This window comes from Parasteatoda tepidariorum, chromosome 9 (genome assembly GCF_043381705.1).
Source record: "Parasteatoda tepidariorum isolate YZ-2023 chromosome 9, CAS_Ptep_4.0, whole genome shotgun sequence".
In the NCBI taxonomy this organism is placed as follows: domain Eukaryota; kingdom Metazoa; phylum Arthropoda; class Arachnida; order Araneae; family Theridiidae; genus Parasteatoda; species Parasteatoda tepidariorum.
This window is the reverse complement of record NC_092212.1, coordinates 41,439,532-41,466,890: the sequence shown is the minus strand read 5'-3', so window position 1 is coordinate 41,466,890 and position 27,359 is coordinate 41,439,532. Positions and strand designations below refer to the sequence as shown.

Genomic DNA, 27,359 nt, shown 5'->3' with positions numbered 1-27,359 from the left:
ATTTATATTAATTTCAGTTTTAAAATTTATATATTTTTCTTTCAAGAGTCGAACATTAAAATGTTAAGTAGAAGCTTAGACACGTAGTAATTTTAGGTTTTCTAAACGCTAGGAATATTTTTGATACTATTAGACACAATATGAACTGATATTCTTTTTCAATTTCTTAATAGCAATCCTTAACTGCAGCCAAAAACTCGATTAACTTTTGAAGTGTTTCTGATTTCTTTCCTACTTCAAGCTAGGTGCTTCTCTAGCATAAAATGAAGTTTCTCCTATCATTCAATTAAAAAAAATGGTGCATAAGAAATTAATTCTAGGGTTCAGCATGGATGAATATTCAGCTGGACATCTTTCTCTAGCTGCAGCAAAAAATTTAGACACTAGTCTTTGCATTTACTCGGAGAGAAAAAACGACCTTCTTCCTGCACTGTTCAATAAGCAAATTGTGATAACAAAAATAGAATAAAAATTTTTCTAAAGTTTGCACTAGAAAAGTTTTGCATGTAATCTCACAAATACTTTCTTAAGGCTTGGCAAAACATTCTGTAAACCAGGAAAGCACTTCGTACTGACATTTTTCTCACTTTTAAGCACTAAATTGTCTTTTTCCCAGGTTATTCACTCAGCAAATTGTGCTAAAAAAATAATACAAGAAAATTTTTTATGAAAGTAAACACTTTGAGGATTCTGCAGGTATCTTCATAATTACTTTCATTAGGCTTAGCCAAACATTCAGTAAACCAGGAGAGCACTAATACTGACATTTTTCTCAGTTATTTTTTGGTCTAAAACCCAACATCCAACAAACTCAACAGAAAAAGTGTTAAAATAATAAGATTTTACAGAAAACTTTTTTCAGAGTCAGAAAGATTCAAGCACTGATGGTTGGACACAGCATCGTTCTTCAGCTGCAACATGAAACATGAAAGTGAAAAAACTTAGGAAATGAGCAATGTTACAAGGTTTTACCTCTTGAAGTCTTTGTGACATCTGCCTAATGGTCATTTCATAAGTCTCTTCCTTTTGCAATGCCTGTGAGTGTCAAAGGTAACAAAAATATTAAAATATGAACATAGGAAATTTAAACAATATCTTACCTCTTTCAAACGGTTATTCATGGTGCGTTCCTGACTCTCATAAGCCTCTTGCTTTTGCTGGTTCTGTTTTGGAAATGAACAAGTAAGGCAAGAAAAGCATTAGATGGGAATCTATCTACTATAGGATACTTCTTATGCCAGGAATTACTTTAACTTTATAATTAACTAGATTTTTATTTTGTTTTATATGGCAGTTGGATTTATTTAAAAAAAGGGTTATATTTGAAAGATTATATTTAGAAAGCTGCATAATTTAATGATTATCATGCCATGAATTGAAAGGCATTTTTTTATTTAAAAAATTTTGCAATTAGCATTAGCTATGTTATCATTAAGATATGGATTTTGATGACATGTGCACTTTTTTTAATAACTCTTTTTTGATTTTAGGACAGTTTTAGGTTTTCCAATATATTTTTTATGTTAGGGCATTTTTTTTTCTTTTCACATATTAGGGTAATTCTTTTTTACACTTCAGGATATGTGATGTACTGTGTTTTAGATGAACAATTATATCTATAATGTCTTTGCTTTTAGTATTTTTTCCCTATCAATATACATATATATAGATTAACCAGTCTAAGTATNTCCCGATCGTTCCGGATAATCGGTTCCCTACTGTATATAGATTAACCAGTCTAAGTATCAATAAATTTTTTCATCCTTCTTTCATCTTTTGTTATTTTAGCATATGATATTTATTGCAAACTTTAAGGAAAATTGTATCTCAATGTGTCTTAGTAATATATATATAGCATAGGGCAAAATTAAGAAATTTAGCAACTGGTCAATGGCTAATTGTAGCATTTTAAACAGTGGCTTTTTTTTTTAAGCATGTGGCCACTTAAATAAAATTTAAAACAATTAAAAAAAACTATTGATATTAATAATGTAAAGCATTTTTTTCTAATAATTTATCAAACATGGGTTAACATTGCTTTTAAAATGAAAAAAAAAAAGAACTATCGTGAAATAAAGTAATTTTCAGAATATTATAAAACATTCATAGCTATTAAAAAATAATAAAATGCACATGGGTTGCATTTTTCACAAAAGATAATATAGATTGAATGGCGACTATATTTTGTTGCCTGTGGCGAACATTAATTTCGTCCCATAATATACAGATTTTAGAAATAGAGGTAATTTTAAAGATTTTTTATGTCATCAAAATCCAGACTCTTGTCATTAAACTAAAGCTATGCAGCCTTAAATGTTTATTAAATAAAATTACCTTAAATCAAGTTAGCAATATTTTTACAAGCAAATAAAGAATAAAAAATAATCAAATTTTATATTAAGAACTTATATAATTTTAATTCATATTCTTAACTTTATATTAGACTAATATTACTTTTAAATTAACATTAAGCACTAAAGATAAAAATATTTCTTTATGTATTTTTGAAAATGCATCTATAAACATAAAATATGTTTCAAATTAACCTGGCATTCAAAGCAAAAGGAATAGGTAGCATCTAAACACTAATAAAACTAAACACTACAACACTATATTTTAACTATGTAGTTTAACCAATAATTTTGTGGGAGATTGTAATTTTTTCATAATAAAATATATCAGTATTTAAATTAATAATTTATTAATTTAAATACTGATAATAATTTATTCTAATAAAATATATCAGTACTTAAAGCCAAAAGAACTTATAATGATAAAACACAGCATTAAAGCTGTTTAAAGTAACAGAATAAATTTAATAATTAAGATTGTACACTAAACTTATGAAGTTCATTTAAGAAAAAGCTGCTCAAAATAAGTTGATTGTTGATAAGTTAATTTCCAAAATATCAGAAATGTAAAACATTTAAATAAGAATTTTTTTTAAAGTTCATTTAAGAAAAAGCCACTCAAAATAAGTTGATTGTTGATAAGTTAATTTCCAAAATATCAGAAATGTAAAACATTTTAATAAGAATTTTTTTTAAGTATTAGATTTAATAAAGTTGTCACGAATATGATTTATTCAACATTATAACAGCAAAATTCATTTTACATAATTTTTTGAAGCAGGCCATTTGCTAACAAACACAAGATCAATTAGTTTTAGGATATTTTTAAGCTAATATGATATAATAGTTTTTAGATTTTTAAGCCCACAAATCTTATTGATCTTATTAGTTGTTAAAATATGCTTTCGTGAAATAATGTTCTAAACAAAACACACAAGTATGCAAGCTATATTTCTCTGAAATAGTTTTTTCAAGTAAAACTATTTATTGTTTGAAGTGTCAAATCTTTATAGTTAGTTACGCACACACTAAGCAAAAGCAGCTTGATTAGTAATTGTTAAGCAAAAGTAAGGTTTTGAGAAGAAACAGGAAAGATTTTAAACATATATTGAAAATTTAACGAGTTTATGATACCATACTTTTAAAGGAGGCTTATGAAAACTTCAGTCACACAAACAGAACATATCACACAGTTAAAAAGAAAACAAAGAATAAATTTGTACTCTTTTCAGATGATTTCTAACTACATAAATTTAAAAAAAATATCCTGTAATAAATCGATTGAAAAAGTTTTGAAAGTAAAAATTGAAGATCATAAATTGGGATTTATACCCTAAACCTAAAGTAGTATTTAAACAATAAAAATTCTTAACTATTTTTTTCGTTAAATTTTTTATTCATTTCATGACTCTGTAATTTTGATTTAATCCATTAATAAGTAATAATTAAATATTTTAGATAATAATAAGTAATAATTAAGAGAATTAAATATTTTTAAAGTAAACTTTCTTTTTTTAAAAAAAAAGAAGTTTGTTAATTAATTATTACTAACATTCTATTTCCTCATGTTTAAAGATTGTTCATGTCCTAAAATAATATTTTAAGATTTAAATTAAAAATATTATTTAAAAAATATTTTTTATATTCAAAAGTGCCAATTTTTTAATATCTATTTAACATTTTATTCATTTTCTATGATAATGTATTTTTGGCTAATATAATAATTATTGGAATTAAAATTTTAAATTAATAAATTTTTGAAAAAAGAATTCTATGAATATACTTCTGTACTAAAAATAAAAACAGTCTTTTTGCTTACATTAACGAGTGATTTTTGGAACTGTAAAAATTTAAAACTTAGTATTTTAATTAATAATTTTTTTTTTAGAAAAATTGAATGAAAAAAATTTGATAAGTAAATAACAAAATAAATAAATTCATTAAGGCACTTTAATATTCATTAGAATAAATTAAATAACAATTATGATGACTTTACTTTTTAAGACATAGTGAAATTATCTTTAATATATAGTGAGAGCAATGAAATACGTCTCACCTATTTAGAAAGAACTAATTTTTAATAAAGCCTATTCAATCATTAAAAATTTTAACAAACATTTGAAAAGCAAAAAAGCCATTACGACTGTTATTTCTGCAGCTCAAAAAATTATTTTTACAAGATTACAAAAGAAGTCATCTGAATTAATACAAAAGTAGTATGAAATTTATGCATAGTTAAAAAAATATATTGCAACACAAGCATATAATAGAATGCATTTAACACAAGAGCATAAGAAAATAGCAGAATATTTATAAATTTTTATAAAAGAAGCAGAATATTTATAAATTTTTATACATTATATTAAGCTTTTTATAAATTTTTAATGATAATATTATAAAAAATGAAAAATAATTTTCAGCAAAAAAAAAAAGTTATTGACTAAAAAGTTTTGGCAAAACTCAAAAGTATAGTTTAAACACAAATCATTTTTTTAAAATTCTTTATTTCGCAAATATGGAAGAATTATAACAGAGTTTCATATGAAATAAAGAGTACAGACAATTTTAATAAAACTATGATATGTGTAAAATTTATTTTAAATTAACCTGCTCGGAAATTATTAAAATAATAAAAACTAATTAATTTATTTTTAAAAATTTTTAAAAATATAAAAAGTGGAACAAGTATTTTAAACGGTTAAAAAAATCTTTGCATTCATCTGTATGGTGAAATGTTTTTTAATAATGAAGAAAATTTAAAAAAATTACAGAATAAATAATATTGCAAAATATTATCAAAATTTGTGATGTTAAAAGTTAATACAAAATATTGTTAAAATTTGTTATTTTAAAAATATGTTTAAGTTACTTTAAAATTGTTATATCAATTCTATATTTGCTCAAACATTACTATCAATATTATTTGAAAAAATCTAAAAATTATGGATAAAATTTGAGAACATAATTAAGAATATTATCTTTAAAAAATTTTGGTAAAAAAGCAGAATGTCGATAAGTTTAATAACAACTGATTATTCTGATTTCAGCAAGTTTTTCCAAAAGGAAAAAAAGCAACAAAAAGGAGAACTGTTGTTATAAACATGCAAAAAGGAATTCAAAATTTTTTAATTCGCATAATCTGAAATAGTTGGGCACACTCTTTGATGAAACAAAAAGCAGCAAAAAATCATGCAAAAGTATCCAAAATATTTTCCAAAAATTTCTGCTAGTTTTTTTGTTTAAATAGTAAATATTGCTCGGGATATTTGTTTCTTTTACCTTCTCCTCACTGACTTCCAGAGATTTCAGATTGTTACCCACAACTCTCAATTCTTCCTCAAGCTCTACAATTTTGCTGAAAAAGAAATTATTTTTTGTAAAGATAAAACTCACTAAAAGAATTAAATAAAAAATAAATGTGGATTTTGTTGAAAGCCTTTTTTGATTAGACTCTGATACATAAGTATGATAAAGAGTAAACAAGAAAAGATTCCAAGAAAAACATTGAAAATCTGCTAAATTTATTTTTAATTTTTTTGTTAAATTAGGGTGCTACCCTCAATTTTCAATTCGTCCTCCAAGCTCTTACAATTTTGCTGGAAAAAAATTTTTTTTTTTGTAAAGATAAGACTTACTCACTGATTAAAACTCACTAAAATAATAAAATAAAAAATAAATGTGGATTTTGTTGAAAGCCTTTTTTGATTAGATTCTGATATATAAGTATGATAAAGAGTAAACAAGAAAAGATTCCAAGAAAAACATTGAAAATCTGCTAAATTTATTTTTAATTTTTTTGTTAAATTAGAATTTTCATTTCGTCCTCCAAGCTCTACAATTTTGCTGAAAAAAAATTTTTTTTTGTAGAGATAAGGCTTACTCACTGATTAAAACTCACTAAAAGAATAAAATAAAAAATAAATGTGGATTTTGTTGAAAGCCTTTTTTGATTAGATTCTGATACATAAGTATGATCAAGAGTAAACAAGAAAAGATTCCAAGAAAAACATTGAAAATCTGCTAAATTTATTTTTAATTTTTTTGTTAAATTAGGGTGCTACCCTCAATTTTCAGTTCGTCCTCCAAGCTCTACAATTTTGCTGAAAAAAAAATTATTTTTTGTAACGATGACTCACTCACTGATTAAAACTCACTAAAAGAATTAAATAGAAAATAATGGGAATTTTGTTGAAAGCCTTTCTTGATTAGACTTTGATACATAAGTATGATAAACAGTAAACAAGAAAAGATTACAAGAAAAAAATTGAAAATCTGCGAAATTTAGTTTTAATTTTTTTGTTAACTTAGGATATCACCCTCAATTTTCAATTCTTCCTCAAGCTCTACAATTTTGCTATAAAAGAAAATTATTTTTACAACAGTCTGATTAAACTCTCAAAAATATTTTAACAAAAATAAATGGAATATTTTAAAAGTTTTTTTTAATTAGATTCTGAGACATAAGTCTGATAAATAAAGAAAGAAAAATTGCCAAATTTTATTTGAAGTTAAATTAAATGCAAGTACAGTATAAGCATAAAATAAGTCAATGTAATTTAGTTTTATTACTGAAAATCCAATGTACCAAATAAACTAAAGTCATACACATTTATTTTATGTCACGGAATGACAGAGAGTGAATCCAGGAATCGAAATTTCTATAACATAACTTTTTTTTTATTATAATTAAATGAAATTTCTAGAACCTAGTGATTAAAGTTTACAAAAATTTTAGTTAGATATTTTTCTTTTTGTCCATTGATATAGAATTAACAAAATAATAATAATATACAATTAACCAACTTCTAGTAAAATAATCAAGTTGAAACTAAGTACACTTTTAACCTTTAGTTTTAGAGAAATATTCTAATTAGGATATATTGGATATTAGAGAAATTTCACACTTTTATGTTAAATTTTGTACATTCTCATACGTAAATTGGAAGATATTGTGCATGTGCACTATAATTGCACATGCATCAGTTCGGTTTAAATGCATATGTTCTCGTGAAAAAGTTTCAATCTTACATGAGTGAAAATAAAGAGATTTTGCATAAACCTTCTGGAAGTTAAACTTATTACACTAAATTTTTTAATTAAAATAAATACATTCTACATTTTAAAATAACGAAAAAATATCTAGTTTCTTATGGAATGCAATTAGAAAACCATAATTTTAAACTAAAACGAATAAAATACATTTTTTTATGAAATCAACCAATCTCTGTAAAAACACGATTTATTTTAAAATTTTAGTATTACGAAGTCTCCATCTCTGCCTTTGTGTACTGACTCTTCTTGATCTATCAGTAACATGTCCATGTTATTAATTTGCAGGTAGGCTTAAACAAAAGACACCATTCAACAGCATGTTTGTTACTCTGTAAAACTACGCCAACAAAACATAGGATAAAAAAAATGTGTACATGCACAGTTGCCTCAAATCTTATGTTCAACAGTATATGGAATTTAACATAAATTTGTAAAAATTCCCTATTCAAAAGACTTATAAATTAAACTTTAATTTATTTTTTAATAACCAAAATTATTTATTTTGAAATTTTATTTATTTTGAAATAACCAAAAGCAAAAATTATTAAAGTAAAAAAAAAATTCTGATAATTAATATTTTAAAATTCATTAAAAAACTTTTTTTGATAATTAATTTTTTTAAAATTCATAAAATTTTTCTAAAACTTATTAAGTGTAAATGAAAATCTTCCAAAAAAAACTCTTTTAATAATATCATATCCATATCTGAAGTTTAGAAACGTTACTCTAATATAACTTCTCTAAAAATACTTAGACATAAAAATTAATCCCCTAATTAGACATAATAATATTCAATCTATCTTAATGTTCACATAGAATTTAATAAAAGGGACTTGTTAAGTCTTATTGCAACTTACCTTAAAACTAATTATTTTCCAAACGAAAGCATGAAATAGAATATAAATTAAGGACAAGTACAGGAAAAAATATGAGACAAAAAAATAAATAAATGGGGATATGTAAGTGGCGTCAAGAAAACATTCTACAACTCACTTTTCACCAGTCTCGGCACGCTCCTCAGCACGTTCAAGATCAGCTTCAACCATGGCCATCTTACGAGCAACCTGAGACACACAGAGGAATGAGAAACAAAGCATGGTGATTCTTAAATCAATGATAAATTAAGCAAAAATAATTTCTGTACTAAAGTAAAACAGAAATTAGTTGCATATACCACTGAAATAGAAATTGATTATGTAAAATACTAAAAGAGAAATTGATTAGGCATAATAGACAGAAACTAGTTATAGTTCTAAAACAAAAATTATTTACTTTTAGATTAAATTAATTGAGTTTTAAATTTTTGAATAAACTGACTTTTATAATTTGAATAATATATACAATTTTATTTCTGAATATAAATAAAAATGTATAGGCATATTTTAAATCAACACAAAATATACAATGAATCACCGTGATAATTTAGAGTTTAAAATTCATGTAAAAGGATTTTAAAAATTATGTTGGAATCTGGTTAAGAACCATTGCAGTATTTTAGGCTCACTTGTTTTCTTTCTTTAAAAAAAGAGAATATTCTAAATAAACTTGTAAATTTTTTCTATATGTACAAAAATAAATATCGGTTTAGAATATTCTCCTGTTTCTTGACATAAATGAATCTAAGTAAAATAAATTATCCCACAGCACAATAAATTAACAATTTTCTAGTAGTTAAGTGTTTCATATGTAGTAGTTATATTTATAACATAAAATATTTAAATTCTATTTTCGTTAAAGTTCAAATTAACCTAAAATTGATATAGTTTCTAACATAAAAAATTTATAAATATATATAAATCAAATTGTCTTAATTTTAATGATATAAATACGCAATGGTTTAACAGAAATAATCCTTAATATTAAAATTTTTTATTCAGATTCATTTTCTTACCTTAAATAGTTTAATGGAAAGATTAATAAGATTTAATAAAATTATTTTTTATTTCAGCCATATACAAATTTAGAAAATCAATTTCTAAGCCTTTTTTAAGGATATTTTAAGAAAGTAAAATTTTTAACAATTTTCTGAAAGCAACTTTTATTTAAGAATATTAATGGTTTCTAATTGTAAGATTTTTATTAAACAGTTGGAAGATAAAATTTTAATATATATAACCAGCAACTATAAATATAAAAAAATTAAGAAACCATAAAAAATACATTTGGTATAATAAATTTAGCAATTTGTGTAAACTCTTATTGAAATAGTTACATTTCATTATTTCTTACTTATCTATTCTCCAAAGATATTTCAGGTGAGATAGATAGAACTCTACGAGTTAAATTATTTGAATTTTTTTGCAAATCTCAGTAGAATTTATTGTTTGTTATAAATAAATAAAATAAACAAATATTAATGACTGTGTTTGAACAAAACCTTAAAGGTTTTTAAAGTTCAGTAAAAAACTAAATTGAGACAAAATGCAACAGATACACATACAAACACACTTTATTTGTTTCTAATGGGTTTTTTAAATAATCACAAATTTTAATTTGTTCGAAATTGCAAAAGCAAACACATCTTTAAACTTTGAAATAAATCAACAATGCTGAAACTAAACATAAAAATCCATAAACAACAACACATAAAAAAACAGATTTATTTTTAATTGAGCACCAATTATTTATTTTATCGAGTAATAAAAATCCATGCAAATAATCATGCACAACACACAAAATAGCAAAATAATTAACAAAGTAATTTTTGTAATTAATTTAAAAGGAAAAACTACTTAAACTACAAATTTATTGTTAAAGTTTTTGATTTTAACTCAATAAATAGCAAAATATTATAAAACCATGATTGGTGTTTTTGATTTATAAATCATGCATAATAACTCATAATAAAATATTCATGCATATTTAGAAAAATAACTTACTTTTATATTTTAGAAAAAGTTAAAAAAGGGGACATTAGCACAAAAAATATATTAGTATTTTCTTTATAAATGCTGCCTTTGAAACAGCATCTGTGCTGTAATAGCTAAATTAGTAAACATTGAATTAACTATTATTGTACTAACTAAATACATAAAGCAACACACATTAATAACAAGCATAGGTAGGAGAATAATGGATTATGGCAATTCCATAAGTAACTACGATTTGGAATTAAATGACTGATATTATTCTATGAACTTGGGTGAATATGAATTCAAAATATGTCACATATATAAGGAAAAGTTTTTTCAATCTACAGTCTATTCTTAAGCATTTAACTTTTAGTTTTTTTTATATCCTACACCTAGCCTGGGCAAATGGGCCATGTGCGGTCTTGTTGTCCAATAAAGATGTGAAAAACCAGAAGGGAAAATACCCTCAGTGTCAATATGTCGCAACTTTTACTGGACAGTTAAGTAGGTGTAACTTTAACTTAAGGTGTTCATGTATAACTTTATAACTTATGCATCTAAAGCCCTAAATGAGCACCTTTTTCTAGCTAGTGGTTTTGAGACCTATATTTCATTAGCCAACTTTCCAAGATCACATAACAGTCAACTTCTATCCTTATATGTTTCAAAATCAACACAAACGGTTTGCCTCGCTTGATTATCAATCTCGGTAGATCTGTGGCCTCCAGGTGATTTATGAGTTTCAGGTGGATTTTAGAAGGTGATTTGTAATGAGGCCAACTATGTGAGACAAAAGGCACATGGGTAACAAAACAACTAGCTGGTAAGAAATATTTCCATGGGGCATTATAATTAATTTTCAAAACTAAAATTTTATGAATGGTAAAGGATCAACAAATAATTATTTTTATCAAATGGGTACACAGGTCTTTTAAAAATGCTACTATTTAATGTTAGAAATTTTTCTAAAAATGTGACATAATCCAAACCCGAATTCATAAAATAGTCCTCGTCATTTATTTTCTAACATAAGTCAAAATTGCAGACTAAAAAATAATTTATATCTAAGAGGCATAAAGAAAACTTTCATTAAGGTTCACAAAAATCCGAAAGAAAAAAATAACACACTGATAATAGTTTTAAGTAGAGTCATTTGACTAAATAATGTCTTTGACAGTTAAGGCACTTTTCAACAGTTATATTAAAATGTTTTGATCATGTATTTGCATCACAACTTTGCCTCAAGCAGAAGAGGGGCATCTCAGTTTATTTAATAAAATGTTATTGATCTTCCCATGTCAAAGTACATGCAAAATCAAAAGTTACATCATGACAGAGCAGGTTTCATTCCTGATGGTCACAGTTAACAGGCAACATTATGAGTAAGGTGCCATGCTCAGTATGAATTTTTCACCTCATCATATTTGCGATCAGCTTCCTCAGCCATGAGCTTAGCTTCCTTCAATTGATCTTCAAGAGCATCCATACGCTCTTCATCTGAGATGTTCCTGTGCTCAAGCATTTTTCGCATACTAGAAAAAAAAAGAGAATATATTAGGATGTACATTTTAATAACAAAGTTAAAATTATATAAGATTTAAATTTGAATCTACATGATTTCATACTAAACAAAATAGTATTATCATACACTGCTCACCTATCTAATAGATAGAGAAATCTCTAGATAGATTAATGCAGGGGTCTGTTCAGAAGAAATTTGGGTTCGTTAACGGATCCTTCAGAAAATATCTTTTCATAAAAACGGCCCCATCACAAAATATTTGAACTTAAAAACGGACCCTTCACAAAATGATTTTTCTTTTAATCGGACCCTTCACAAATTTGTTTATCTTCATTATTGTTTTGTTTATTGAATAAACCCTTCCCGGGGCAGAAAACAAGAAAGATGGATGTAAATGAATTAAATTTTGTCTTCGGGAGACGATTCTTCTTTTATTCGTCCGAAATGAATATTCTGCGTTCAGCAGTATAGGCTAAATACCAAATATTAGTATGCTGCATCTCTAATTTAGAAACAGCAATTGCTGTTTATTTTTGAAAATTTATTATTTTTTTAATTATAATTTTACAGTGCTGAGCATAATTTTGTATCTATTTACAATTTAAAAACTCCTTGAAAAAGTTTTTTGCAATAACCGGACCCTATTTGCACAAATTCATAAAAGCAGGACCCTGGTTGAAAGAATGTGAGTAATTTTTTCACAACTTCACAAAAACCGGACCTTTCACAAAATGTCTAGACGGACCCCTGGGAAGGCCATACCCTAGGAGGGAAGACAGGACAATTGTCTGAGGGACAGGGACTGTTGAGAGCACGGTTGAAAATCTTTACAAGAGTTATAATGCTTATTTATTTATTAATTTTTTTAATTGCATAGAATTTTTTAAATATGTTTATGGATGTTTGGATTAATCTACAATTTAAGTGGGATAGTTAAATAAATGCCAAAAAAATTAGAGATCAATATTTCTGTATATTTATGAAAGCTGATATTTCAAGAATCAAGGGTTGTTTATTGTTTTGAAAATTCTTTCTGAAAGAGCTTATAAAATATGAGAAACAGACTTTGCATTTTGAGGAAAGAGCCCGCAACTAATTTGGTCCTGGGGCCCATAAATTTTATCTCCAACTTTGTTAATAGATTCCTTAAATTGATAGATAAATTGACAAGCTAATAAGTTCCATATCCAATAAATATACTGTATCCTTATCTGATAGAGAAAAGATGCATAAAGGTGAAACATTCTCAAAAATTACCCAATTGTGAAAATACTAGATGGTTAACTAAAAACCTGAAAATGTAAATTTGTTACAAGGCAATGTATATATTTAATAATCAAAATATTTATTATCTTTCAAATACCAATGACCATCATAAATGAACTATTTTTTCCCTTCCTTCTGCGCATGAAATTAGGGGGCGATATTTTTATGTTCATTTCAGTTTAGTTATTGTTTAGCAGTCAGATGTGCAATTTGGTTATGGGATTTGTGTTTCAAGTAAGATTTGTCCATTTCATTCTTATGCATTAGTCTTGATTTTATACTTTTGTATTTGCTTTATGTATTTTATAATCTATTCTTTTCCTGGACTTTGGCAAAACCTTTGGGGTACAGAGAGAGCAATTTAGACATTTTTTGTGCTCTCTCAGTAGAAGAAGTTTTGCATTTATGGTTTCCAAAGCTGGTACCTCTTGAAGACGTCAGCTTCGGTTGTCATATTTTTTTATAATTTTCATTTTTCATTGTTTCTTTTATTTTAGTATTAAGTGACATTTCTGGTAAATTTGGAGAAATAACTTTAAGGCATCGAGACATTAAGAAGGCTAATTGCAACGCATTATATTTCATTGAAAGCTGCCTGTAAATTAAAGACTTATTTTGAATTCCGATAACTTTGCTCGAATTAAAGAAAATTAGTTATTGTTTTCTCATTACTATAAAAATTAATTATTCTCACCGTTCACTTTCATCAGCACTTTGGGAAGCTTCCTCTAATTTAGCTGTTGCGATTTTAAGACGTTCCTCTGATCTTTCCAAATCTTCTTCAATGAGCTGGATACGCCTGTTTAAGGCAGCAACTTCACCTTCAGCCTGTAATAAAGTGGAATAAAATTTAAGTTGACAATACAATGAAAAGTTGTGAATTTTTTTTATATTTTAAATCCCACATAGTTTTTCCATCCTCAATAATTAAGGATGGAAAAACAATGCGGGTACCACAATTCTGTATTTATAAATTTGTCAACATAACTATACATAGTTTACGTTTTTATATTTATATGTTAAATTTAATTCGACATTTGTTTTAGAAACTAATACATTTTAAATCATTAGCAGTGAAATTTAGATATTTAATTTGCTGAGAAACTCGATAATTATTTAAATTTAATATTAAACTTTAACTGTTAAGTGTTGCAATTTATATATTTACCCTTTTTAGTTGCACATTCATGATGTTATGCAGTTCATTTGATATGACACCAAATTTCATCATTGTTCCTGATAAAAATAATGATGCACCGAAAGCTAAGCCAGGATAACCAGCACTTCGTTGCCTATTTCGACGATTTCTTTCAGCAATAACTTCTGTTTGAACACTTGAACATCGGAGACTAGCCCACTCTTCATTTTCAGAATCATTTTCGTTGAATGGATGTTGAGTATCTTCTGCCCCATCAGCTGTACGATCAACGATTTCAGGTTGATTTGAATTGCGATTAGAAGAATTTCGATTACGAGATCGTCGGTGATCTGGATCTCTCATTTTGCAAAGATTTAGGAAGAGTTAAATCTTGAGAGATGTGGGATAACAATCTGTCAGTAAATGTTTACATGGTGGAATCAGCGAAAAACATCTATTTCGAATCACTCATTCATTAAAGCTTCTTATCAAAGTCCTCCATACTGCTTGTCCAAAGCCATATTCCAAGCTATTAATGCTTTCAATAGCATTGCAAGCTATAATTTCCTGGTTAGTATTCAAGCAATTTCCTACATCTACTTTATTTTGATATTGCATATGTCATAATTATGTAAACATGACTTCAGTGATGCCATTCCTAAGTGAAAAACTCTCTTAGGAATAGCTGGCACAGAAATGAGAAGTTCCAAAACTTTAGTATAGATGGCGTATGAAAGGAATCCTTTGAAAGCCATCCAAATATGGTGCGTAGTTATTTTGAGTGCTTTTGGGGGAGCCTTTCATATCTTTCCTCTTTCAGCTATACTTTGTCAGTAAAATGTAACGTAAATAGAATTCCTGGTTGAAAAAGAAAGAGACTACAAAAACTTATTGTAGTCGTAGCTTTAAGAATTTGCCAAATATACTATACTAGATAAAAATATTAATGAAACGTAAATTTCCACAATTGTGCGACTTTCCTTAAAATTTTAATAGATTACAAAAATTCAAAGTTTTGGAACTAAATTTAATGATTTACTATTTAGTAATCCTGCTTATTTGATACTTTTTGTAAAAATAAACTAAAGCATATATTAATTTTCTTTAATAAAGTTTAAATACTTTTTAAAATTTTTTTTATTAAATAAATCACTAAAAATTTAGCTTCATTATTATTTTTTTTGAAGAAACAACTATTTTTTTTATATATAAGCGCTGTCCAGGAGAAACCAGGTCTGTCCAGGTTGATACATTGAATTGTATCTCCTGGTAAAATAGTCTAGATAAAAAAAATTTTCAAAAAGTACTTTTATGTAATTTCTAACACTTTAAATAGTTTTTTTTTCCATTGATTAGGAATGTACACTACTTTCAATTAAATTTTAGTAAATAAAAATATATTTTAAAAATGCATTTATATCGATTATTAAAATATAAGCTTACAACCAGTTTAATGTAATTGGAGGTGCGATTAATTAATAGTGAAATTAATCACACAGATTTATTTATAACTTTAGACGCATATTAAAATATAACTTACATTGGCTAGAGCTTTGTCCTTCTCTTCCAACTTGTTATTGGCCTGAGCCAGTTGTTCTTGAACTTGGTCGAGATCATTCTCAATCTGTTGGATCTTTTTCTGTAGGGCTCGGACTTCCTCTTCAGCCTAAAGGAATAAATTCTATAAATTACTATGTAAAATAAATTTTTAATGCAGTAAATAATTACCATGGTTTTTTTAAATTTCATCTTATACATAAAAAATAATACATAATGCTCGAAAAGTAAAATTTTAAGCCAATAAATCTTTGCAATAAAGAAAATAACATAAATGGCTTGATCCGACGAAAGTTTGGTATTGTAATAAGTATAAAAAATTAGTTTAAATTCTAGTAAATTAGTTCTAGTAAATTAGTTTAAATTATTTGTTTATATTCAAGTGATTAGAATCATTAGTTCACAAGTTTTTTTACTAAATTATTTCCACTGAAGCTTGCATTGCCCTACATTTATAAGGAAAGCCGTAAAATGTTTCTTTACAACTAAGATAAGAGTTTAGACCATATGAAATTTATTTAAATAATTATTAGAGTATAAAAATGCACAACTTAGTATTAAATCAAATGTTTAAACACGTATTTTTTGAAGATAAATAGCTCATAATAAAATAATATTACAGACTTTTATTTTTTAACAGTTTTTTTTTCTCTAATTTTGATAATTTTTTAAAAAAGTTTTTACTTTAAAATGCCATCAATAAATAAAAAAAAAGAAGGTTATAACTGTTCGAATTGTATTGATTAATCTTAGCCATTGATGGTCTACATCACTGCATTGCAGTTTTAAAGTCCCTGTAGTAAAATATTATATAAAGTATGCTTTGTCACGAAAAATGTAGTAGATAATAAAACTAACAGAGATTAAATGTTAACTACCAAAAATTTATCTTTTTTTTAAAGTAATAATTATCAAAAAGCATAAAAATTGGCAGTGCTAATAATTTCAATGAGAAAATTTTTATATGAAAAATAGAAAGAGCCTTAGATAAAATATTGCGTTAACTGTGCCTTAAAAAAAAACTTAAGTTGTGACATTTGATTCGAAATTATACGGAGATTGTACATCTTTAATAAATATTTCCGTTTCATCGTCCAAATTCAATAGGCAAATAAATGTGATACAGTAGCTTTAACTCATTTTTTAGCTGTGTTTGACCCCAAAAGTGATTTTTTGAAGTTTTGATAAAATTTATGTGAAGTGAATACAAAAGTGAAATTTTGATAAAGTTTATGTCCCAAAGTTTCCGAAGATTTGCCAAAAGTATAGCAGTAAAAATAGCTAATCATCAAATTTTTCTGACTTAGGAGCTATTTAAATTATGCAATTTTTAACTTTCAGATGTTAGATTTCCATTTATAAAGAAATACCGAATTATTGTGGTCACCAGAAACGTTTTTTGAGAAAATTTCGTTCAGTGGTTGCTAAGTTTATGTTTTTATGTATGATTCTTTGTTTTGCAATTATAATTCAAAATTGTTTTCCATTTACATGTTAATTAGTCAAAAGTTCATATGAAATGTCACTATGTTTACACTCTCATAGTAAGGTTTTTAAACTTAGACAAAATTTCCAAAAATTCTAAAAGGTTTAATTTTTAATTGTTATCCACTCTGTAAAATAATTTGAAAAAAGCATAGTTGTTGGTAGTGCTGTAAAATTGTTATCTAACTATCACTTTGGAAAATCCTCCACGGAAAAAGTTAAAAGTTGATAAGCATATTTAAATGGTCAATGAATATAAAGGAGAGGGGGGGGGGAGACAATTTAAACAACCGAAAGGATTTTCCTACATCAGCCAAAAGGCGTTGCTTTAAAATTGAAACACTAGTTTCTTTTAGGATATAATATGTAGGAACATGTTGTGATAGAATTGAATACGTAGGAACATATATAAATTTACATTTGGGTCTGTATAACACTCACACTTTTTACACTAACGCTTTTTTAAAACTAACGTGGTAAGTTATGTTTCAATCGAGGTAGGTGTGCTCAGAACGCGTCCTGCCAAAGTGTGGATTGGCAGCCGACAATGTCAACCGTTATCAATCAAAAATTACCGCTGTTTAAGATCGAGTTAACATTTCTACTAGTGAATGGGAATTGAATAGTTGTAGTGGTAACTACGCTACATTACTCTTCCACTAAAACTTTATCTGTGGCAGAATTCGATGGATAGATACCACTAGTTGTTTCATTGCCTTTTGTGAGAGGCCGGGAGAGCTGCATTAAGATCACTGGACTTTCACGTGCTGGTTGTGAGAGCTGTATGAAGATCGCGGTTGTGGGCGTGATCGCTCCTGTGTTGCCATTAGCAGTCCAATGTGTACAGGCTTCCTTTGTGTGAGATCGAGACTGAGTAGCAACAGCGTGAAGTCAAGTCACAAATCAATGTTCACTGTATCAATGTCGCAGTCACAGATAGCAAGTCAATTGTTCTCATTGGCTAAACCATCCCTTTGATAAATAAATATCCAGGCACCAGGGCTCGAAAAACCACCCGTCCGCCCGTCCTCGCGGTCAAAAATTTCCCGCGGACAACGAATCTCTCGAATTCGACATCCGGGTGGACGGCCATTTTCCCGTTAATGTTCGTGATATATTTTCAATTTTTGTTGTCTTACAAGAGTCTCGCGCCTCACTTCTAAAATGACCCTCTAATCTAGAAATCCCGCACAGCAACATACTGCTGATGGTGGATTGATGTTTTCTCTGTCTGGGAATACTGCAGCCATTGAAAGGGGCTTTTCAGCAATGAACTTACAAAAGAATACATTACGTAAAGTTAAACACAATTATGAACATCGACTTAAATGGAAAATCCCTTTCAGATTTTTGTGCAGAAGCCTCTGTAAATCACTGGTTTGATTGTGGAACTGGAAACGTAATATTTGAGTCATTTAAAAAACGCAGTACCCTCGGATAAATTGACATTCCAGATAACTTGACACTTGTCATTTAAATTATTTCATAAAATAAGTAAATTATTTCATAAAAGAAATACTAGGTTTTACTATTAGTAACCTAGTATTTCTTTTATTACTGTATAATGTAATCCTAGTAACTACTAATTCATTGTGTAATTTATATAAATCTTTGTAATAAATAAGAGAAAATTATATTTTTATTTATTTAGAAGCTATGGGTTAGTTTCAAAGGAGGACGGGTATATTGTTGAACAAGTCGTCCTCGGGGACGCGTAAAATTTCTAAGTTTTTTCGAGCCCTGACAGGCACCATAAATGCTCTTTATACGCAACACAATGTATAAAACACAAGTGCGAAAAACGTGGAAATTTCTTTCTGTTACTTATCACTTAAGCATTTAGCTCTGACTTCAGTTCCAAATATAAATATACTTATGCTAAAATGCGTAAGTATGCTTATGCTAAAGAATGCTTATGATTTGAATATGAATAATGTGAAATGTAAGTCATAGTGGTAGTTACCATTGAAAATTAAAGAGATAATAAATAAATAAAAATGAATTGAGTTTCTACCACTTTTAACATTTTTGGTCTCCTGTAGCATCCCTATGTATGTGTATATATTGCTTTTTTAACACTAGATTGCCTAAGGAAGTCATTTTGACTGCTTTTGATTTTAATTAGAAAAACAGTGATGTATATAATGACACAATTTCTTAGAATTTTGCATAACATATAATTTCTTTATTGTTGATATTAACTAATAACTTGTTATAACTGTAAACAATATAAAAAATGTTAAAAATTAATTTTGAACAAATTTCTTTACACATTATTTATTCTTTTGCAATCCTGCCATTTTGACTGCTTTTGGGCAATATAGGTATATACTAAATTTCAGCCTTTCTAGTGTTAAAAATGAATTTTAAGAATAAAACAATTGTGTTACCATTAAAATTCTTTATAGTTAAAATTCACGCTAATATTGATCTATAATAGGTATATCAGGGATCAACCATCATTAGATGGAACTGTCCCTTTGACATTGCAAGGCTATGAAACGCTACTTAACGAAATAGTGGTAGAACATTTACGTTTAACTAATGTCATATTTCTCTATCTCAACTATCACTTTAGCCCTGAATATATATTAGATCATTACATTTTAATAGGTAATATTTTCTAAACAATAACGAGTCGAAACTAATGCTTAATTCATATATAGGGATTGGACAAAAATATGGAAGCACTTCTTTACTAATTCTATGTAAACAATCTTTCTCTTAGCATCAAATGATTTGGAAGGTTTTACGCGGCAAAACTGTTGGCACAATTTGTGAAAAATCACGTTTGAAGATTTTAGAAATGGTTTTTATACATGCAAAATGTTGATAGACCAAAATGAGGAAAGAAAGCTACATTTTTAACTTTAATACCAGTAATTTTGAAATTATTTAACAGAATTGCAATATTTAGATTAGAAGGCTCTTTTTTTTTCAATAGTGGTTTTAAGAAAAGAAAAAAAGCTTTTAATTTCATACGCTAATTTTGTCCTATGCGAATTCTGCATAGACACCATAGCTTCAAGCATAATCTTTCAAATTGTGCTAAAAGTTTTGCCATGTAAAATCTTCCAAAACGTTTGCTGCTAAAAGAAGAATTAGAATTAGTATAGAGTGTTTCTATTATCTTAACCAACCCCTGTATAAGATACTGGAATTTCATACATTGAATGTAACAAATATCGTCAATTACATTAGCTTGCAAGATGTAATTAATTTAGGAAGTTTTTATTAGTCTTAATTAGAAGTTTTTATTAAAAGTCCTATGAAAACATATATATTTTTAAATGTATTGTATGTTTCAATTATTTGTCATTTTATTTGCAGAATCATTAATACATGAAAATCAATTGAAAGTTACAATTTGGACGAGTAATTAAAACCGAGGTAATTGGGATTAAAGCTAAAAATTTATTTGTTTAATACATATAACAAAGATATTTTTAAATGCCATAAATAAATGGTACCATTTATTTTAATGAAATAAATTTAATAATAACAATAATATGTACTTTTAATAAATATGTATATGTTCTACGTATTATGTAGAATAGGGAGAAAAATTTCTACTCGCGGGTCGCCATTGGAGACCATTTAGGATGGTGAGTATAATTAACAGAGTTCGATTTTAGAGTGATACAAACTGACTCTAGTGTAATAAAATTATTGAAATTGTTACGACTGGCTGCAAATGACAGGTCGTATTTTATTTTGTTAAGACAGCGGTATACAAACATGAAAATTTGAAATTATGGGAACATTTCTGATATTTTAGTTTTCTAGCATTTTTCTCATTTTAATTACTTTTAATGATATGTGGATGATTTTAAGACCATCGAGGCTTTATGGCAGCCTTATTTTAAGTTAATGTTATTATTACTTTGCAGTAAATTCGTTTACATTTTGCAGCCTCTATTTTCAGGTTTATGGTAAAATTTTTATTGCTTTGGACTCTAAAAAGTTCTTTAAGCTGCATCTGTCAAAATTTTTAAACATTTTCTTATTTTTCGTAAAAATAGTGATGAGCAAATAGTCTTGTCTAGATGGTACAGATAGAATTGAAATTTTATGTCCCGACAATGTAGAAAAAATATTTTATAAAAATGTGTATATTCGGGATATGATGCTTAAGTTTAAGTAGATATACATTTTTAATTTTATCATAATTAATTTATTAAATAATACTAAAATAAAAAGAAATACATAGCTTTCAAAAGTGTCAAATTGAAGATTGCTACATACACACAGTGTTTAAATAATTTAATTTTATTTAACTTGCTTAAATCTATATCATGATTAATAGTAGACATTGATAAATAAACAGTATCATGAAAGCACAAAACTGAATTCCTTTAATTATTTTGATAGACTAACTGCGTTATAAATTACATTATTACATTATTCCGATTCTAATTCAAATTTTTATTGCATAGATTTATAATAGGGTGACTAAACTCTGAGAAAAGTAACAAGTTGTAGACTAAGTTCAAGGAAACGAACTATTTTAAGTTATTCCTATCAACCAAAAAACATTTAAGAAAATATGTTTCGATGATGCTACACGAATTTCTAAAATTAAAGGGAAAATATAACATGTAAAGTTTTAATAATTTTATAAAGTATTTGTCATCACTTTTTTAAATTTTTCCAGATTGTGGCCATCCTGTATCACTGCCTTAGAAGCAATGTATCACTGAGTCAATTTTATTTTCTTCAGTTAAATTTCAGTTGTTTTCATCAAAGAATGCTAAAAATTAGTGGCACATGAGTTGTACCTAAGTAATTAACTAAATTTGAGGAAAAAATTACTTTTTAAAAAAAATTTTAATTCATTTTGATCTACTATTGCAAAAACGTAACGGTTTGTTGTAGTGTGAAAAGATCTAATCTAGTTTCTCTGTGATTAAACAAGATCTTAGTTCACTTTAATTGTGTATCAGATTCTTTTTTAAAATTAGGTGTTTCTTTTTTAATTCTTCTCTGGATTGTATTTATTTGTTCCCATGGGTTAAAATAACGTATACGTGGCAATCTCAAGTTTCACTTAACATATCCTACAAAAAGAGATCATAGAGGAAAGAGTTAACTTTGTCAATACTTAAACTAATGAACAAGCTATAATTTCACTAAAAATGTATGATAGCTGATATTTTTTTCACGTAACGCACTACAGCCATTTAATAGGGGGAGGGGGTATTTTAATTTTTTTAGCTAAAATATAAGAACTGGTAGCACAATTATTTCATTCTCGGTTATTCTCTGGAAGAAGCAAAGCTCCATTTTCTAATATGATATATTAGCAGTAAAAACCTTCTTATTAAGATACATAATCATTGATTTTTAATTTCTTTTTAAGATCTTAAATAGAAGTCAACGCAAGAAAATACCAACTTAATTTTAACATTAGTATTATTCATAGTACCTTTTCACATTATCGCATTGACACAAAATGGTTAATTTAAGTTAATATTTACTGAGTTCCGAGCCGTGCTAAAAGAGTATTACGTAAGGCATTTAATAATTTTCAACATGCAGTAGCAGAGCTTATTTGCGGAACATAAAAGTTTGAACGAGAACTTTTGTCAAGAATCATTGTGGTCAAAGTTAATTTTTTTTAAATGAAAAGGTTTAAATCATATCTATGTTATTTGAATAAAGGTGATTTGTAAAAAAATGAATGGATGATTCTACAAAAACCTAACAATATTATAGCCTGGAAAAGTTTCACAATATTGCATGGGGTAGACAGTTATTTTTTTATACTTTTAAGACATAATTTTCTCCATGTATTTCTGAACATATAAAAAAATCATTTGCTTTTTTCTAAAAAAAAAATTAAAATGACTTAAATGCCACTCTTCTGACTTGACTTGACCGAAACTTCTTCTTAAACTTAAGACTAATTTAATTAAAAATTTTACACCAACATTTCAATATTTAAAGTTTATTAATGAACTATGTGGGCTTAAAAGTGTAAAATAATATTTTTTGAAACTGCTTAATCATTTAACTCACCAAGCTGCATTATTTAAAAGTCTGTTCCGAGGTTTTCATGTCATTCTTGTCACGCAAGAAATTTTTCTATAATTTTAGGAAAAAAGGGGCGAATTTTTAGTTTCTGACGAGCTTTAACTGATTTTTATTCCCACCATTTTGTTGGATTGATTAAGTGCTTGGAAGATCACATTAATCTGACGTTCTTATTATAGATTTGAAGTTCTAAACTGATATATGTAACAGATCCTGCTGTCACTCGCCTGTACAACATTTCTATTTTATACGTGAAATTTTTTTTTTCTTCAAAATTATGCATGTTATTATGTGTAATAATGTTATGATGCGAGAAAAAGAACTTTCTTAAGCCTAAAAATCTGTCTTAAACACTTTGCATCAGGAATAATATAAGAGAACGTTTTACTCCTGGTTTGCAAAAATGTCATTTCTGGTTCCAAAGAAGTTAAAGTGAGTTGCCTTTATTAAGAACTTTCTTACGCCTAAGTCTGACTTTGGAACTTTTGTATCAGGAATAATATAAAAGAATATATGAGAAATAAATTTTTTTCCCCATTAATGTTACCCCCTACTGCCAATTAAAAAGGGTCAGTGAATTATTAATCAATTGATTTCCACCATTGAAGTGTCAATAATAAAATTTGCTATCGGGTATCCACTACTGGAGAAAAAGTAAAAAATTATACGTAGCTGTTAATTTTTTCGGATTTTAAGGACTATTTTATATTTAAAATGTTTTGAAATCCTGACCTTTCTATTTAATTCTTGGATATATAAATTTAATTCTAATAAATTTTGACCACCACTGCATATAAATAAATAAAATCGATAGATAAATGTACGAATATTTACGGGGAAATTAAATAAAATATAAAGTTATTTTAATCAATAATTGAAATTATTTTACTACAAAATATATCCAACACCAATATTATTTTTGGTATTGGAAGGTAAGATGGTTACAAAATTATATGTTTAGTTAAGGATTAGCTTTGTTTTAATATCCATTTCAATTTTGATGCATTAAATAAAAGGCTTTGTGTGAGATATTGATACGACATACATATTCCTTATATCCTGGATTAGGTAACAATAGAATAAGCCATTTCAAAACTAGTTCCATCGTTTGTTGTACGGTGGCGCCACATGTTCTCAACTAATTGACACGTCACATCAAAATGGCCGAATCAAGAAAAACTAAACTGATTGCTTTTTCAAATTATGTTAATTTATGTACAAAAAGTAAAACTCAATAAGGAAATTCAATAAAAATAGAATATGATTTAAATAGAAATTCGACCACTCTAAAAGACATTTACAGCGTGCAGCTAAGAACAGTCATTTATACATATAGTTTTTTAAAAAAATGCAATACGATTTCTAATTTAATGTGAGTTTAATTATATTGTACTTTATATATAAATCGAATTGATTACATAAATCAAATTGAATAGATTTATTCTAACGTAATTTTAAAATAATAGCGCTTGAAAGTTTACGTTTCTTTTATGAACTTACATATAATAAACTTCTAAGCATTTATATGAAAACGAAATTTATTATTTTGTTAAATTAAAATTTTTATTTGTTTAAATGGATTTAAGTGGTAGTAGTAGTAGTAGTTCATTTACGTCGCACTAGAGCTGCACAATGGGCTATTGGCGACTGACTGGGAAACATCTTTGAGGATGATCCTAAGACATGCCATCACAATTTTGATCCTCTGCTGAAGGGTACATGGATTTAAATGAAAAAATGAAACGAATGTTAAAAACTTTAGATAAATTTATTTACTGATTTTAAGTATGGTTCTTTTTAAAAATTATACTCCAGATAATATAAAATGTTTTAGGTACCTTGGGAAACAGGTAAAAGAGAAAGTACCTTTTCCCCGTCTGGAACACCAGTTTAAAAAATTGCACAAATTATTCAAAAGGCATTTATTACAAAAGATATCGATACTTGAATGTGTGAGTATTTTTTTATTTTGAAAATATTCTTTCATAAAAAATCTAGTTATTGCTTGCTGACTATGAACTAGTATGTTTGTAAAATTAACACTTATTTTGTTAAGTATATTGAATTATTTAAATGCTTAAAAACATTTAGGCATGTAATATTTAAAAAAAAAAAACAAATTCTTCAGTGAACTATTTTGTTTAATTTATTAATTTTAAAACTTTAACAGCTATGAAAATAAAGTTGAATAAAAAAAGAGTATATAAATAATTTCATCGCTTTGACATTCAATTGTAACTTTAAAAGAGTGAAACAAAAATTCCTTTCAAAATTATAAGAATGCTGTGAAAAATGAAGCAAATTAAAGGAATAAAAAAATTAAATTGCATCAAATCAATCTAAATATAAAAAGAAATTAGCTGTTAAAGGAGCAATGTGTAAAAACTACTGACTATTTTAATTCTTGTTAACGTTGGTGACTCAACAACTGATTCACGACAGGTTTTAAAAATAGTCGGGCTAAAATTACTTCCCAGTAAAATAATATTTTTTGCTTACTACAATTATTAATAATTTAAACAATAAAAATTAAAATAAATAAAGAATTAATACGAAAGTATTTTTAAATTAATTGAAAGCTAAACTAATGCAATCCAGCAATGTTAATCATAATTAGGTCACTACTTTATTTTTGCTGAGAGACGGGCCACCGTTAAATATGTTAAGCAAATTAACTAGTGTTTTTTTTCCCTATGGACATGATGGCATCGTTATATGTTGTGACATTGTTTTAAAATTTTAGTTATAGCATTGTTTTAAAATTTTAGTTATAGCATTGTTTTAAAATATTACATACAATATTGTTTTAAAAATTTACATATGTTAAAATTTACATTGTTTAAATTATTAATAATTGTAGCAAATTAAAATAAATAAAGAATTAATACGAAAGTATTTTGAAATTGATTGAAAGCTAAACTAATACAATCCAGCAATGTTAATCATAATTAGGTCACCACTTTATTTTTGCTGAGAGACGGGCCACCGTTAAATTTGTTCAAATTAACTAGTGTTTTTTCCCCTATGGACGTGATGACATTGTTATATGTTATGACATTGTTTTAAAATTTTAGTTATAGCATTGTTTTAAAATTTTACATATAATATTGTTTTAAAAATTTACATATAACATAGTTTGATAATTTTCACAAACGCCATTGTTTTAAAATTTTGCAGAAAAAAGAGCCTAACATTTCCTGTGGGATGTACATCGCATTATGATATTGTTTTGAAATTTTACACATGCTACTGTATTAAAATTTTGCATAGGCCATTGTTTCAAAATTTTACATAAAAATAGACTTACTTTGTCGGCTCGCAAATTTGCATCTCGGGCCTGATTTTCGGCTGTTTCTGCCCTATCAACGGCATTGTCCTTCTCCAACTTCATTCCTTGCATCTTTTTCTTGATGGCCTCCATTTTTGCTGGTCAGTCGACGGTAACTTCGGCGAAAGAGAAAGAGAGTTCGAAATAACAAGCCGGTCGAGAAAGAGTCCCGCACAGCCAAAGATCCCAGAGAGAATAAGCACTGTCTCGGCTCTCGACTTCAAAGAGATTTCCCCCACTAGTGCCAGATAGGATTTCCATGGCTGTTTCTGGAAGATCTCCACCCCATGCCCCTTCCCCATTGGATGTTATCCCCAAGGCCGCCAATCGGGATGCCATGCAGTTCAGGTTTCGGTTGCTCCCCATCCTCCGCGAAATGGGGCAGGGAGTCCGATCTGCTCTTGAGATTCTTCAAAAGAGATGCTTCTCTTTCTCAGATGAGAAGTAAAATAAATTGGGATTACTGTGGAGATTTCTTGCTGTAAATATTCGGGATAAAACTCTTTTATTTTATTTATTTATTTATTTAATAACAATGACAATAAACTACATTTGAGGTTAAACGCGAAGAAGGGGAAAGTTTATAAAAGCAAATTAAAGGATGAAAGAAAAGTGATATAGCTTCCAAAAATTTTGAGGGATAAGCTTATATGAGTGTAGAAAAGCGTAGGATACAATTATTGCCACTAAATATTAGTTAAGGAGGTTTGGAAAAAAAAGTGTGAAACTTGAAACTTTATTAAACGTTTCCTTTCTTCGCTCTCCCTCTCTGTAT

The 27,359-nt window shown here is 27.2% G+C and overlaps 1 protein-coding gene across 5 annotated transcripts in view; it reads right to left on the bottom strand.

Annotated features, from left to right (window-relative positions):
- The window catches only part of LOC107452818 (tropomyosin), a 31,819-nt gene extending 4,858 nt beyond the window's left edge, over positions 1-26,961 (bottom strand). The window contains exons 1-7 of one of the 5 annotated variants that reach the window (XM_016069407.4): positions 26,564-26,961; positions 15,722-15,847; positions 13,738-13,871; positions 11,670-11,787; positions 8,397-8,467; positions 5,631-5,706; positions 1,101-1,163 (exon numbers count right to left, since the gene is read on the bottom strand). In XM_016069407.4, the coding sequence (XP_015924893.1) occupies positions 1,101-1,163; positions 5,631-5,706; positions 8,397-8,467; positions 11,670-11,787; positions 13,738-13,871; positions 15,722-15,847; positions 26,564-26,677 (702 nt within the window). In that variant the 5' untranslated portion in view covers positions 26,678-26,961. Of the gene's footprint in view, positions 1-972; positions 1,036-1,100; positions 1,164-5,630; positions 5,707-6,635; positions 6,706-8,396; positions 8,468-11,669; positions 11,788-13,737; positions 13,872-14,211; positions 14,903-15,721; positions 15,848-26,563 lie in introns of those variants that run through there. The other 4 variants (XM_016069408.3, XM_016069404.3, XM_016069406.4 and 1 more) reach the window with 4 other exon arrangements.
- Between the last annotated feature and the right edge of the window lie 398 nt (positions 26,962-27,359).